Source organism: Cyprinodon variegatus, unplaced genomic scaffold (genome assembly GCF_000732505.1).
Source record: "Cyprinodon variegatus isolate N-32 unplaced genomic scaffold, C_variegatus-1.0 Scaffold134, whole genome shotgun sequence".
Lineage (NCBI taxonomy): Eukaryota > Metazoa > Chordata > Actinopteri > Cyprinodontiformes > Cyprinodontidae > Cyprinodon > Cyprinodon variegatus.
Window position 1 is genome coordinate 477,324 of NW_015150587.1, and position 15,512 is coordinate 492,835.

At 36.3% G+C, this 15,512-nt stretch overlaps 1 protein-coding gene across 1 annotated transcript; it reads left to right on the forward strand.

Moving 5' to 3' along the window:
* Positions 1-49: 49 nt before the first annotated feature.
* Positions 50-14,699, forward strand: agxt2 (alanine--glyoxylate aminotransferase 2). The gene is made up of 14 exons (XM_015376349.1): positions 50-244; positions 977-1,065; positions 1,270-1,460; positions 1,580-1,703; positions 1,781-1,875; positions 2,081-2,174; positions 4,147-4,240; positions 4,818-4,918; positions 5,154-5,246; positions 6,731-6,863; positions 9,760-9,848; positions 9,957-10,106; positions 11,688-11,786; positions 14,226-14,699. Exons 1-14 carry the CDS (start codon positions 145-147, stop codon positions 14,325-14,327), a joined length of 1,554 nt encoding a protein of 517 aa, XP_015231835.1. The 5' UTR covers positions 50-144; the 3' UTR covers positions 14,328-14,699.
* The last annotated feature ends 813 nt before the right edge of the window (positions 14,700-15,512 follow it).

Consider the following 15,512-nt stretch of genomic DNA (forward strand, 5'->3'; position numbering starts at 1 on the left):
GGCGCACACCTCTCAATACGTCGGAAGAGGAGAGGACCATTGACGAAGCAGCGCCAATGTACGCCCACCTTGAAGAGGAAAACAAGTATAAATGCCGGACAGGGTGAATGTTGTACAAGGTGAATCCTTTGGTGGCTGTTCGACATGTTTAAAGTTGTATCTTATGTAGGTGGCCGTTCCTCGGCATTTCTTACGGGACGGCCAAGCCGCGCGACCTCTTCATCAAAAATCCACTGGGCGAGCGGTGAGTTACCATGGAGACTGAATCTGGATCGAACTAGTTTAGAAGCAGCAGCCGTTAAGAGAGCAAAACTCTTAAACAAGAAACAGAAGAGACAGTTTTTGAGTTTTTCTCTCTGCAAATTTTATATCTTCAAACATAATAGTATAATATAAATAATAATATCTCAAATTGTATATATCTGGTTATTCAGAAAGTCAGAACGCACAGTATAAACAATTGGTGACAATATTTATTTAAAAAAAATTCACTTGGCATTATACCTTGGTATCTTGCTGTGACTTTTGAATCTACCTTTATGTATATTTATATATCAAAAAGACCCAATGTCTAGCTCTAATTTGAAAGTACAATCTGTGGCAGGACTGGATATTTGCTATTCAAGAGTAGCCTACTTTCCATCCAACCTGAGTGACCTTAAGCTATTTTGCAAAGAAAAAAGACTATACTTGATTTTTTGTTCAGTCCTGTAGGTCTGGTAAACGTGCACCACAAAGATTGTCAGCTTTGTTGGCTCCCTTCATTGAAGGGTTGAAACAACTTTTAAAAATCTTTTTAAGAAACTGAATAATTTCAAATTTCCATTTGCAAAAGATAAAAGAAATGACCCCCACACCCCCCCCCCCCCCGTTTAACAAATGTTCCCTGATTTATGTTGATCTATCATGTAAAACACCAGCAATAAACATTGAAGATTGTTGTAACTTGACTCTGTAAATAAAAATGATTTCACAGGTGCATCATGTCAGAAATCAGAACTGAGATGCCCTCCTACGGATATACCAGAGATGCCCTCTTGCAATTTCAGTCCAGAGGAATACAAGGTAAGTGACAAATTATGCAGACACACCAAAAACCAATGGGCTGTTTTGTTTTGTATAAATATAAGAGTTATCAATCCAAAAGTTTGTAATAGTAAAAAAAAGACTTCAGCCGCCTCCGTTTTATAATTTGAAAAATGCAGCTTCAAATAAAGCCTACTGTGCTGTATTACTATTTAAGTTTAACTCTGTCATGTGTCTCTCCAGGGAATGTCAAAAGCAAAAATTATTGAGATCCGCAAACAGATCTGCAACCCAATGACCATGAAAGTTACTTACTATAAGAAACCAGTGTTCATCCATCAGGGATACATGCAGTATCTGTGGGATGTGGATGGGAACCGATATCTGGATCTATTTGCTGGTGTGGCCACCGTCAGCGTGGGCCACTGCCACCCGTAAGGTCCTTTTTTCATTTTTTTCCCACTGAGACAGATTTTTTTGTTGTTGTTTACAGCCCCTTTTTCCAACCATTTTGCATATTTATATTTGCTTTTTGATATCCATATGTGCACAGGAAAGTAACTCTTGCAGCAGAAAAACAGCTGAGAAAACTTTGGCATACCACTCATATTTATGCCTATCCTACTCTCCATGAGTACTGTGAAAAACTTGTCTCCTACCTCCCTGATCCTCTGAAGGTACGGTGGTGTATTTTTATAGACTATTTGCGAGTATGTGAATTTATTCTGCAATTAAAATCTGTTTCCCTACACAGGTGGTTTTTCTAACAAACAGCGGCACTGAAGCCAATGATCTTGCGATGTTGATTGCTCGTCTCTACACTGGCAGCTTCGATATTATCACTTTGAGGTCCAACTTTGCTTTTTTATACGAGTTCTGACTGCTTTTTTTTTTTTTTTTTTTAGAAATACCCAATTAACCAACTAAAAGAAAGCTGACTGTAAGACGATTGAAATTAAACTTCTTCAGTGTCCGCCACCAAAGCGAAATTGTCATAAATTTTTCTCTAAGATAAATATGTCTTTAATGTTTACAGTTTCTGTTTAACTTTCAGAGGATCTTATCATGGTGGGGGATCAATGACCATCGGGCTTACGTCCAACGCAGCCTATAAATACCCGGTGCCCAGCAGTCTAGGTTGTACAAATGTACGTATAGCATGGATCTCTCCCTCGTGTGGCAATGTGAGACAGAATCATTGTTTTTTGATTAGACATGCATTTGTTTTAATAAGAACATCTTGTGTTATTGTAAAAAAATAAACATAGCCACTCATATGAGATGATAGATGGACTCATTTCAAGTTACTATTCTTGTATAGAGGTAAAGTGTGGAACATCAGTGCATAATTGAAGCATGCTGATGTGGTAGAGGATGTCATTTAAATTAATCTATGTATCAGATATAAACAGGAACATTTCCATTCACTGAAAAGCTTGTTTATTTCAACAATTACATTCAAGAAGTGAAATTCATATACATTTAATATACACGGATGAATAGAGTACAGTTGGAAATGTTTTCGCCCCCATACAGGTTTCTTTTAGACTTTGCAGTTTTCAAAGGAGTCCTTACTTAAAGAGAATCAGACTCTATATGATATCCATCCATCCATCCATCCATCCATCCATCCATCCATCCATCCATCCATCCATCCATCCATCCATCCATCCGATATCCCATCCTTTGTTTTTCAAATCTTCTTTGCAAAAATATTCCAAATTGGACACATTTTAGGGATTTTCCAAGCATCCTTTTTCGATTAAAGTCTCAACTTCACCTAGGCTACTCTTCATGTTTTTTTTAGCCATTCTTGGCTGGACCTCCTGTTGACTACTTTAGTTTCTTGCCCTGCTGCATATTCAAATCAAGTGAGCCAGAGATCAAGAAATGATTGATATTCTCCAGAAGAAAACATAATTCTTAGTGCCATGAATTAAACCATGTTCATGTTTTACGGCAACAAAATGGTCCAGACCATCAACCCACATTTAATAGAAAACAACAGGTTTGTTTTGGGGGTCTGGGGGCCTAGTGATTAGGGCATAGAGCTTGGAATCCTGAGGTTCTGGGTTCCAGCCCCACTCCCACAGACTGCCACTCCACGATGGCAGCCCACTTCACCCCAAGGGGATGGGTTAAATGCAGAATTAATTTCTCCAATGTGAGATCAATAAAGTTGAACTATTATTGTTTTGTGAAATGTTTGCTTATGCCATGTTAAAGGAAAGCACCCCTTTCCAATATTTCCTCTATGTCCTAGGGGATCAACTTTTTTTTTGTTTTCTTTGCCAAATATCAGATACACCTTTATGGTTGTACATGACAGACTTTTGCATTTAAAAGTCTCCAAAGGATGCAATTTTTGCCTCGTTTCTTGGTACTTGTTAAGTCATGAACACTAACCTTAACTGAGCCAGGAAAGTGAGGATCTCAGTGCTTTTGATTTTCTCTGATGAGTTATCATGCCATGTTGTTGGTACTGAATGTAAGAGATTTCCCTTTCAGATAGGACCAGGTGGATTAAAATAGCTACCGGTACTTCATTTTATTAATAAAATCCTAATTTCAAATTTGCAACTTTTAGGTTACCTATCTGATGCTTAGATTCTTTTCAGTTTGAAACATTTAATGGCAACAAAACAGCAATAAAAAATCTGTAATGGGGAAAATACTTTTTCATTTATTTTTCTTATTAACGGCTCAAACCAAATAGTAACCCCATATTCAGTTACTTAGAAAGTTAAATTAGACTGAAAAAAAAATCAGATTTTAGATTCAGCATGTCAGATATGATTTTAGTATGACAGCATAAGACTTTAAAGCATCTTTAAATTAAATTAAAATGACAATATTTTGGCCGATATGATCATGTGAAAGACTGCTAATATGAATGCATACTTTAAATGTATGCCTTTATGGGTAATGAAAGTAACTTTTTGAATAGAATTACTTTAATATAGTGTTTCATATGTAATGCTGTTTATTGCAAAAGTTTAAAATGGTTTCAGCAGAGTTATATGCCAGTTTCCATAGTTTTATAACATTTTCTGCTGCTTTATGTGAATCCCTGTCTGTGCCTCCTTAACCCAGCTTTGTTGTTTTCCACCAATGAAACAGACCATGTGTCCGGATGTGTTCAGAGGGCCATGGGGAGGAAGCCACTGCAGGGACTCACCTGTACAGACTACAAGAGAGTGTAGCTGTCCTCCAGGTACACAGATCAGGCTCAGTTCTCATTAACAACTTATGTAAATCATAGCAGCATGTCAGGGAGCCATGCTTTGCTAGGAAATGAATGACGTTTGAGTGCTGGAGTGTTTGCTTAACAAAGAAATTGCCCTTATATTATTATGCTGTATTATTGTTGTCTCTTAGTGTTCCAGGTTTTTATTTGTCTAAGTGAAAAATCAAATAGATTTGTTATATTTAAATCCATAAAAGTGAGGCAAATCAAGCCTGTAATAAAAAGTGAGGAAACCAGAATAAACACAGGAAGAGCAGAATAAAGTTCAGCGTCGTCCTGTCGATCATTGACTTTTTTTGTATGTTTAACCACTGTGACATGTTTGCCTTTTTGTAAGGTTTGCTCCGACTGCAGTCATCTAAAATGTTTTAAGACTCAGCTGTAGGCAAGTCAAAGAAAAAAAAAAATTTTAAAAAAAAAAAAATCTGTTCTTTAGAACTAAAACTCAAAATCACTTTGGAGAGAGGGAGAACATCATTTTTCCCTACCCCCTTTGTTAAATGCTCTGCATTGGTCAGAATTTGTCTATGTTTTTGTACTACAGGTCAGTGTGTGGCGAATGAGCAGTACATTGGACAACTGAAAGAGACATTAGCTACAAGCGTCCCAGCTAGAATTGCTGCTTTCTTTGCAGAGCCTATTCAGGTGTTTTTTTTTATTATTTTGCAAGTAATTATGCAGTTATGTTTGAAATGTAACCCATATAATGGGGTACGTTTCAATTTTTATTTTACCATTAAGTATAAATACTTAATGCATTGCTAAATGAACATATATGGGAAGCGAGTGTATTTAGCCAGCTAAAGAAATTTCCAGAGTACTTCTTATGGTCTTTTAACACTGTGTTCTATGTTTTCACTGATATGTCTGCTTTATTTAGGGAGTCGGAGGAGCTGTTCAGTACCCGAAAAACTACCTTAAAGAAGCTTACAAACTTATAAGAGAGAGAGGAGGGCTCTGCATTGCTGATGAGGTCTGATGGTTTATTTTTATGGCTGTCTTGTATAAAGGTTAATACCATTACAAGCAATGAAGATAGTTAGTATATTTCTGAAAATATTTTATATACATTTGGGTGAAAAAATAATAGTTCAAATAAAAAAACTTTGCCGTGAACCTGAGCAAAAACAAAAAAGGCTTTAAATTAGGAAAAGAAATAGTAAAAAAAAAAACAAACAAAAAAAAACATCCAAACTAACCTGATAATTTAATGATGAGCTTTGCCTCCCTGGGCAGCAATACTGTAGCTCCCATCAGCTGTTTTTTAATACCTGGCAATGAATTTTTCACTGGAGGAACTTTGACCCTCTGTGCTTTGAAGAATTGCTGCAATTACTTTGGTTATCTTTCGTCAAAATGCTGTATTGTTGTGGATAGTGGTAATATTTTTGCTACAGCTGGGACACTGTCGGTTTCCAACCCTAACTTGTGGATTTTCACACGCCAGTGCTAACTTTAGTTCAATCTGAAATACACAAAGAGAAAGGACAATTAGGAGAAATGTATTGATACAATTACTTTGTTTTTGATGCTCAGACCTCAGCAGGAAACATAGCGTTTAATTTTAAAAGATATGCATGCACAGGAGTAAAGAGTAGGGCCGTTTCCCCCCAGGCCTGAACCTGGTAGTGGAGTGGAGATAGATGAAGTTGGTCAGTCTGTAGACTGCTGGTTAGCGAGATGGTATGCTGAGCTTTATGGGGAGATCCAGTGGACTGCGTGAGCTGATACTAGAGCTTCACTCAGGGACCTGGAAGATGGAAGTGATGAGTGAATGATGAGCAATCATGAAGTGACGGTGGAGAGGAAAAACTCTCCGGTGGGAAGAAACCTCTGGAAGAACCAGGCTCAACATGGCGGTCTTCTGCCAGACCAGTTGAAATGAGACACGGAATGCAGTAAGAGTCCGGGAGGAATGACCCTCTGATGAAGCTTTAGCTACGATGGTGGAGGAGGGGCTGGAGGTGGGTTGAAACGGTGTCATCAGAATAAAGTCACACAGTGCATCCACCGCCTGCACACAGGAGCAGACAGTGCAGATCGGAGGCCTTTTAAGATGAACTTTGGATGCTGATTGGCTTTCTTGGAGGTGTGGTTCAAAGCTGATTGGCTGTGTCGCAGGTGGATGTATTTGAACTTCCGCCTAGGCTCCATTTTGGCTAACATGATGTTTGTATTGCAGAATCAACGGTTCTCTTTGAGTATTTATTTGATAACGCCTCTTCTGTATTATCTCAAGGGGAATACCTAGAATTTAAGTAGTAGTCTACTGCAAACGTTAAAGTAAATTACTGTTTAGGTAGAGTCATTCTTCTTTATGTCTTTCAAGAAAAATATTAAAAGGAAACGGTTTAAATCTGTATGTGCATGTGGATTACTCCATGGTTGGACTGATGACCAATGAACACAACACAGGTGTTGATGGTTAACCTTATTGTCTTCTACTGGACCCGGCAGGTTCAAACCGGATTTGCGCGAACTGGAAGCCACTTCTGGGGTTTTCAAGGACATGATGTCATCCCTGACATTGTTACAATGGCAAAGGGCATCGGTAATGGATTCCCTATGGGAGCTGTTGTTACAACATCAGGTGGGATAAACAGCAAAGGGTAATCTAAATTAGCTTCATTTTCTTTAACATCATACAGTTGTTTGGCTTCTGAGGCTGTGAATTGTACATCTGCTTTTTATTTTTCCACTAATGCTCAAAGCAATAACTGTTTAAACTCTGCTAGATGGATCCCTAAATATTACAGTCGACATAGCTGCAGCAGTTTATGGACTCAGTAATCTTGGGTTTTAATAATCATTTGAAGTTGGTATGCAGGCAAGAGACAATTGGAGCTACAAACTCTGTACAAAATGTAATTTAGAACCTCTATTGTTACAATTAGGTCTAGGGATGGGATTTTGACCATCTTATTTAAGTGATCTACAAATGGAACAACAGAGAGGAAAGAGCTTTTAATAAATGTTAAAACAGTCTGCCATAACCCACTTCATACAAATCAGCAATCTTTTTTTATATTATTTTTGCATTAAAATCTCTAGTTCCAGTGGGGTGAAATTGGCACTTCCTGTTGCTTGTTGTCATGGTGACTTGTCAAACGGCGCTCCGTGATAATGGCTTTTAAACTCAGAGTTCATTTAACCAGTGTTATATAAAGTACTGAAATCTCAGAGTCAAGTAAAAGTATAAGTACCTCTCCAAAATATGACTTTGGTAAAAGTCCAAGTCACTGACTGAAATCTTACTTGAGTAAAAGTCTTAAAGTATCTGAAATGACTTGTACTTAAGTATAAGAATTACTGTAAAAATAGATTTACTCAAGTAATGTAGTGAAAAGTATAAGCAAAAAGTGCAGTTTGAATGACATTTTTTTTTAAATTTTGGTAAACTTTGAAGGTTAAATTCACTTAAAATAATATAAAAAAACCAAGTGTAGGATAAATTTAGACTGGCTTTGCGAAACAGGCATATCCTATTGGTGTTGATGAACAAGCCCAGGCAAGACCCGACTTTGTGGTCAGTAGGTGGGGTCAAAACACTTGCGTTTCTCTCACCCTCTCTCTCGTTTTTTTTTTTTTTTTAACTTAGTAACTAAACCAAACAGTGAAAATGTATCGGAGTAAAAGTAGGCAACTAAGTTCGTAAATTTAGTAAAGTAAAAGTGAAAGTTCTCCAAAAAATTTTTACCGTACTCTTGGAAAGTATAAAGTACTACAAAATATACGTAAGTACAGTAGTGAAGTATTTTTACTTCGTTACTATACAACACAGGATTTTAACAAATTCATAGCAGCCATTGTGAAACCAAAAACTCAAAGTTCCCGACTTCAGGCTAGATCCATTTAGAGTTGAGGATTTCAATCTGAGTTTGTTAAACCTGCTTCTTTAAGGTCGGCCATAGTCTAACTTATCCTTCCACCTTCCTAACGGCCAGCATTCCAAACTCTGACTGGTTGTCAATTGTTTCGGGATGTGGGGGCGCATCCTTCGGGAGGTGATGGGTGTGGAAAGCCAAAAAAACTCGTTTAGAAGAGGGCTGAATTAGATTATTGGTACACGTTTGCTTAATATTAGAGGAATTTTCCTTCTCAAACTGCCAAAACATGCTCTGATGGGCTCATTATTATTATGATTTAATTTGAAATGTAAAATAGGACCTTTAAAATTTTGGGCTTTAAAGGGTTGAAAAATACTTAAGGCTTGTACGTGACTAAACCTAACAATATATCATTTGAAGAACTCCACTGTAAATAAAAATGGGATGAAAAATAATTTAGGGAATTTAACTTTCAAGAAAGCTCATACTCAATCCAGTTATTGAAATAGTATAGTGTAAATTGACTTTTAGAACGTACATCTGTAAAACTGAATAAATGTATTCCAAATATTCTAGATCTGTGGACAAAATGCATTAAAAAGAATGGGACACTATAACAATGCTGATAAACTGTGAAATCAGGGCTTTTAGGGAGGAGTTTAAAACAATATCAAAAATCTTTTCTAAAAAAATATTTTTATTTATCCCGGGATGATACCTCAGTGGTCATAAATATAGCCAGAAGGATTATGTTTGGATAGATGCACTCTTTGGAAATATACTCCAAATGTTTCATTTTGGATTCGACAAGCATAACATACGTAGAGAAAGTGAAGCATGAGAAATTTGAGGTCTGGACGTTTTCTTTTTTTGTTAAACATGCAAAACTTTTAAAATAAAATAAAATATTAGAATTGTTTGACCCTGATAAATAAATGGAAAAAATGATAATGTGTGGAAATGTGATTGATTTCTATTTTGCCTCTGAGAGCCCTTCTCTTGTTTTTTTGTCTTCTTTTTTGTGCTGGTTTAACTGTGCAGTCTTCTGTTCCTGACCAGATGATCAGACCAAATGTTTTATATCCATGTATTGTTGGGATCAATACAGACATGGACTATATAAGTGTTGCTAGTCTTCCTACTGTTGAATACTTCTATAAATGGTTCATATAGAAATGTAAATAAAAACAATGTTAAAAAATTTAACATTATAAACTACCTATGAAACCTATCAGCTTCAATGTCTTTTAAAAAATAAATAAACCAGGGCTGAAAAATGAGCCCTCGTGGCCCCCAGCTACATGGTTTATCGATTTCACCCTCCACCTTCTAATATATTTGCCCTTATGTGTTGATTAGCATCAAGAGCGGCTTTGCACTTTTGAACAACTGCATCCTATTTTTGGAAACACGTTACAGGTTTCTTCTTGAAAATGGGTCAGTTTCCATGGTACTTGTTTGATAAACTTTTGCATACTTAAAGACCCACTCTAACTTTCTCAAAAAAAAAAACAAAAAAAAAACTTGAATCAACGTCAAAACAAAATCACTTTTTTTGAATAATGTTTTGAACACTTTGTGCCTGAAACATTTATTTGGACCTGCTGAGGCTGAAGGTGTGAGCTTGTTAACTCATGTTCCTTTTTTTTCCATTTTTAGAAATCGCTGCTTGTTTTGTTAAAGGACTCCATTTTAACACCTTTGGTGGAAGTCCTCTGGCTTGTGCTGTTGCTTCGGCAGTGCTTGATGTGAGTAATTTCCGATGCTTTCGCCAAAGTTGCCTTGAGAAAGGGGAACTTTAAACACTCAGGAACACACAACCTTTCCTGATTGCTTTTTTGGTTGTTTTTTAACAGACCATTGTGGAGGATGGCTCACAGAAGAACAGTCTCCATGTGGGCACCTATCTCATGACAGGGCTGGCAAAACTCAGAGACAAGTATGAAATAGTCGGCGATGTTCGTGGGAAAGGGCTGCAGATTGGTGTAGAAATGGTCAAGGACAAGGTACGGAGTGTGTGACGACGCTCACCTCTTCTTACATGTGCTTATTAATTCAATTCAATTTAGTTTATTTATATAGTGCCAATTCACGACACGTCATCTCATGGCACTATACAATTAATCAAGATCATACAGTTAAATTGATTCAAATTTTTGTATTTAAGGAAAACCAGTTGATTGCATCGACTTATTAACTCAAAGGCAATCCCTAACATTAAGTATGCCTGTAGCGACAGTGGAGAAGAAAAACTCCCTTTTAACAGGAATAAACCTCCAGCAGAACCAGACTTAGTGTGAGCGGCCATCTGTTGAGATACGACGTCATGGAGACAGAAGCAGACATACAGAAAGAAGCAGAGAAAAAAAAAGCAAGTGTAAACCAGGTCTATAGGCGGCCCCGTCCAGGAAACACACAGCCAGGCAGACGAGCTCCGAGCCAGCTCCCATGTCAGAGGATGAAGAGAGCACATCCAGCCAGTCACAGTCAGAGAAACAGGACTACACTGAAAAACAGGCCGATTTAGAACATCTATAAACACAGGTGTTGATGGCAGCAGCACAGCTGATATTTCTCTTCAGGATGATGTCACAGCCAAACAGTAACAGACCAGATGAAGCTACTATGAGAAAAAGAAGAGAGAGCATAACGTTAGAGACTAATCTTACAAATTCTACAGTGGGAGAGAATAGAGATAGAATGAAAAAAGGAGTCCCTATGTACTTCAGCACTCTAAGCCCATAGCAGCATAACTATAGAGATAGCTCAGGATAACATGAGCCACTCTCACTATAAGCTTTATCAAAAAGCACCTCAGGATGCTACATCCTGGGTTCAGCTGCGTCCCACCTAACCATTAGCCATTTGTATTTGTGCATGTTTTCTAGCTGTAGGTATGCTTCTTTATCATAGAAAAGAGAAACACTTTAATATCAGCTGCCTTCATGGTATATAAAGCTGCTGATAGAAGTTTTTAGGTTAAAACAGTTTAGCGCCAGCACTTTGAAATGACTGCGATGTCCTAACAGTCAGATAGTTTTGGCAAACTTTTGCAAACTGAAGTGAATCAGAGGCTCTGGTTTTAAAATTTTTTTTACTAAAGGCGCAAACAGATTCCTGAGTTTATTTCCCTTTCAAACTAAATGACATTCATTTGATTTTTTTGGGAGTCCTTCCCTAGGTTTCCTGGAACTATGGCCCTTGCTTCACAGCTCTTTCCCTTAATTTCCAGTGGAACTGATCATGACATCATGGCGGCTATAATGCATTGGTGTACTTAAGATTTCAGTCTAATTCGTATGATCCATTTGTGTCCACGCTTTTATCCCCTAGTTGGAATTCAAGATGTCTTTTTAGTTTTTCTGCATGTTATTCTTATTAAAATCATCCTAATCTTGTGTTCCATCACAGATTTTCAGCCACAAATCCGTACTCAGTGCTGACCTTAAACACATTTCTATAACTTACAGTTAGAGAATTAAATGAGAACTTTAAATCCAATTCTTCCACTAGCATGAATAATTGTAGGCCAATGTGATGTTTTGAGGATTACGTCTTCAAAAGTACCTCTGCTCCTTCATTTACAGACCAGCAAAGATCCACTGCCTGCTGAGGATATGGCTGAGATCTTTGAGGATGTTAAAGATATGGGAGTCCTCATTGGCAAAGGAGGAGTTTATGGACAGGTAACACAATTTAATTGTCTCAAATTGATTTCGAATTTCATTTTCTTTTAATTGGCAATAACAGTCTGTGAAATCAGTTATCTATCCAGGCACATCAATAGGAAGTGGCATAAAACTCAGATAAAGATGCTGCAGTGTAAATGTGGTATTATTCGCTTTGTTGTATTTCTCAAAGCTGAGAGCCACAGAGCAAAATGTGAAATGGATAAATGTGAAAACATATATAAGCTAAGGACTAAGATAATCTTCGCTTAAGGATCAATTTAAATAAACCTAAGTCATTTTGTGAATTATGGGCCTTAAAGCAATTTAGTAAAATCATGTTAAATATTTTTGCCTCTTCCTCTGCTTGACTCTTGTACCTCTGCTGATGTCAACCACTTAGTGTTATATTCTCCGGCTACTATTCAGAGTGCGGCTTTTATATGACCTTATATTGGGCAGGTAATTGAAAAGTCGTTTTAAATATACTTTGCTGCAGCTTTCTAAAAGCCATTAAACTACAAAAGACACATGCAGTACAGCCAATTTTAAAGACAGACAAGCTTCATACAGTTAAACCAAATGAAAAAAACAATGACTGAACTCAGATATTGTGGCATGTTCATAAAAATAGAATATCAAAGGAGACGGGGGGAGTTATTTCTTCATTCATTTGCTTTTGCTGTTCAGAACAAGGCACAAAAAAAAAAAAAAAAAAAAACTTTGTTCACAAATAGATTCCAAGCTGAAATTAAAGAATTACTGAAACATAACTTCCAAATGAGACAGAAAAAATGAGAATGTTCTACTTTTTGAGATGCACTTGTAATAAGTAATTATACAAATATATCACACAAGGAATAATGAAACAGGAAATTTAACATTGCAAAATAAAAATGCATCTTTTGTGTTCTATATATAGTTGTTCTCTTGTCTCTTGTCTTAAGATGTAAGGGAGGTAGTTCAAGATTAATTAGTTAAAAAGGTCAACACTGTATTAAAGATAAAAAAAAAAAAAAGGAATAACACAATAGCTGCACCTTTATATAAATAAAAGTGCCATTCATCTCAGAGGGCTAAACTCAGAGGATTCAGGAGCCATGGAAACAGTTGTAAAAATCAAGCTATGAATAACAAAAAAGGAACGGTGATTATTGGAGAGCTTCACAGGTGAGTTAAATTGCAGAGTGCATGGCAGCCCCTGGGGGGTTTAGGAACATGTGAAGCTGGAACCAATTAACAGAATGAATACACAGGGAGCTGGCAAACAAAAAATAACCAGAAGAGATTTCATATGGGCACTTTGTTTTTATCCAAAGTGAAACACTTAATCTCTCTTGTATGTTGTCATGTTTGAGGTTAGTAAGAGACCTAAGCACAGAGACTGACTGGTAACAACAGAGTTGATTAAAAATTAGCCATAAGGAGAAGTTTTAGGGATCTTGGTGGAAGAATCTGGCATGAAGCACAGGATATGTAACAGAAGTAAGCAGCAAGAACAAAGAAAAGCTGTGAGGTGATATACTGAAGGGAAAGTGGACAATGACATTGAATGCAGGTGAGTTCTTTAGAGGGATAGGAATGGCTATGAAAGGGAGCAAATAGGCATCCGGAGGAAAGGTGCAAAAGTGACCCAAAGAAACTAGTAGCTGTACTACCATCTGTCCAGGACTAATTATCAGGAGCCAATGTACTGCAGCAGGGAAAGGATCAACCTCCAGTTATATTTGACTGAAAAAAAGCTTTGCCTCTGCTGCGTTTGTTCACCTTAAATCACAACCACTTCCAGTCCCTGATTGGTTAACGAGAGGGAAACTGAAAGAATGTTCTGAGGTTTGAACTTCAGCGAAATATGATTTTATGTCCACTCACTGGCAGTTTGCTTAACTCTTATCTGTTGCATCGCCAACAACTAATCCATCCCTTAACGCACCTTTACATAGGGATAGCATGGAAATTCCTCGACCCATTTATGTGAAATAAGAGAGTGCATCATAAAGATAGAAACTGAGCACAAAGAAACTAATATGGCAAAATCTTTCTAGCAATATTCAACACAGTGAACCGAATAAAGTGAACAGAATAAATCAAGGCCTCTTAAATAATAATGACCCAAAAGTAAAAAAGATAGAAACCTAAACACTAAAGGATCCTAACATATGTCTGATTATAATGTTACAAACTTGAAGCACAAAATGTAAATAGATTAAACTATGACGATAACAAACCAGAAACTGAATTGTGACATCAAGAAAAAGGTGGCAAATAAACTTAAAACAGGAAGACGAGATGAATATATATTCTGTATAGTGAAACAGAAGAACAGCTTTCTCTTTTTTCTAAGTAACTAGATGAATGATAACTATAGTCAATATCCCTGCATTAGTAATCTGTCTGTGTACCTTCACAGTTTTCTAATAAGTTGTATTTACTGATTGATTTATTGTTTTGCTGAAGATCTTCCGCATCAAACCCCCCATGTGCATCACAAAGGAGGATGCAGATTTCTTCTTGGCAGTTTTTGACAAGGCCGTCTACAACTACATGGAAAGAAGATGAAAGCTCAATAAAAGGTCACTCAAAGGCAAGGACCAAGCCAGGGAACTATTTTTTTCTTTAATGAAAGCTAAAAATCACTGTCTACCTGTATGGTTAGTTTCTATAGAGGAACCCCCTTTTAAAGGTACACTATAATCACAAGCTTTTAATGTTCTAATTATCCTATATTAGACATGTTACTTATGGTTGCTTAAATTTACATGCTGCTTTTAATGAGGTCTTCTGGTCAATCTGATTAAATATTAGAAAATAACATTGTAAGAATTAATATCTGGCTTTAGAAATTAGTAGTTTATGATTTTTTTAAAATTTATTAGAAAAGATACAATTAGAAAATTAATTTTCATATTAGATCATCTAATTTTCTTATGACAGCAGATTATGGCTTTGCATTAATAAACTGATTTTTTATTAAAGTAATGTGACTAAATCTGTGCACCATTTTTTGGGGGGAAATTAAGTAAGATATCTGCTTACTTAACAGATTTCCTCCATCTTGGCTTTTTTTTTTTTTCTGGCCGAGATGTTTTAGATCATCAAACCATTGTTAATATTTGATAAATGCAGCTTTTAAAGAATAGTTTATCAAGAACAATATCAGATCCATTAATCAGTCCTTTCTGCAAATTAACATTTATAGTTTTAAAAACCACTATCTGAGTAGAACCTATGTACAAATAATCTCCTAATACAGCTTCTAAAAATCTCGAACATATTAGGATAAGGAACATTATATGTCAAATTTGTCCTAGAAAATGTAAATTCTATCACAGTATTTGAGGTTATGTACAACTTTCCTTACTTCCTGTGTCATTTTAAATTATAATAGAACTGCATTGATTTGTTACCCACGTCCATTGTAAATATGAATAAGAATTATAAAAATTAATCTAACTTTTTTTTCCTTTTCTTACAAAAACCAATGAATTGTTTTTTTTTGTAAGTCTCAGAATAAAAATAATTACATAACTTTCCAAAACTAGCTTTTATTTCGACTTCTTTAGGAGGTGACCTTAATTTTAAAGGCAATTAAAAATGAAGCTGGATAAATGCTTGTAAAACGATGTTTCACAAAAGACAAGCAAAATATAACCATAAATATTTGCAGCTAGGGCTGTTACACAATCAGCTAGTTTATCAGTTATAAGAACAAAAAGCAATGAATTAATGTCACCCTGAGCGATG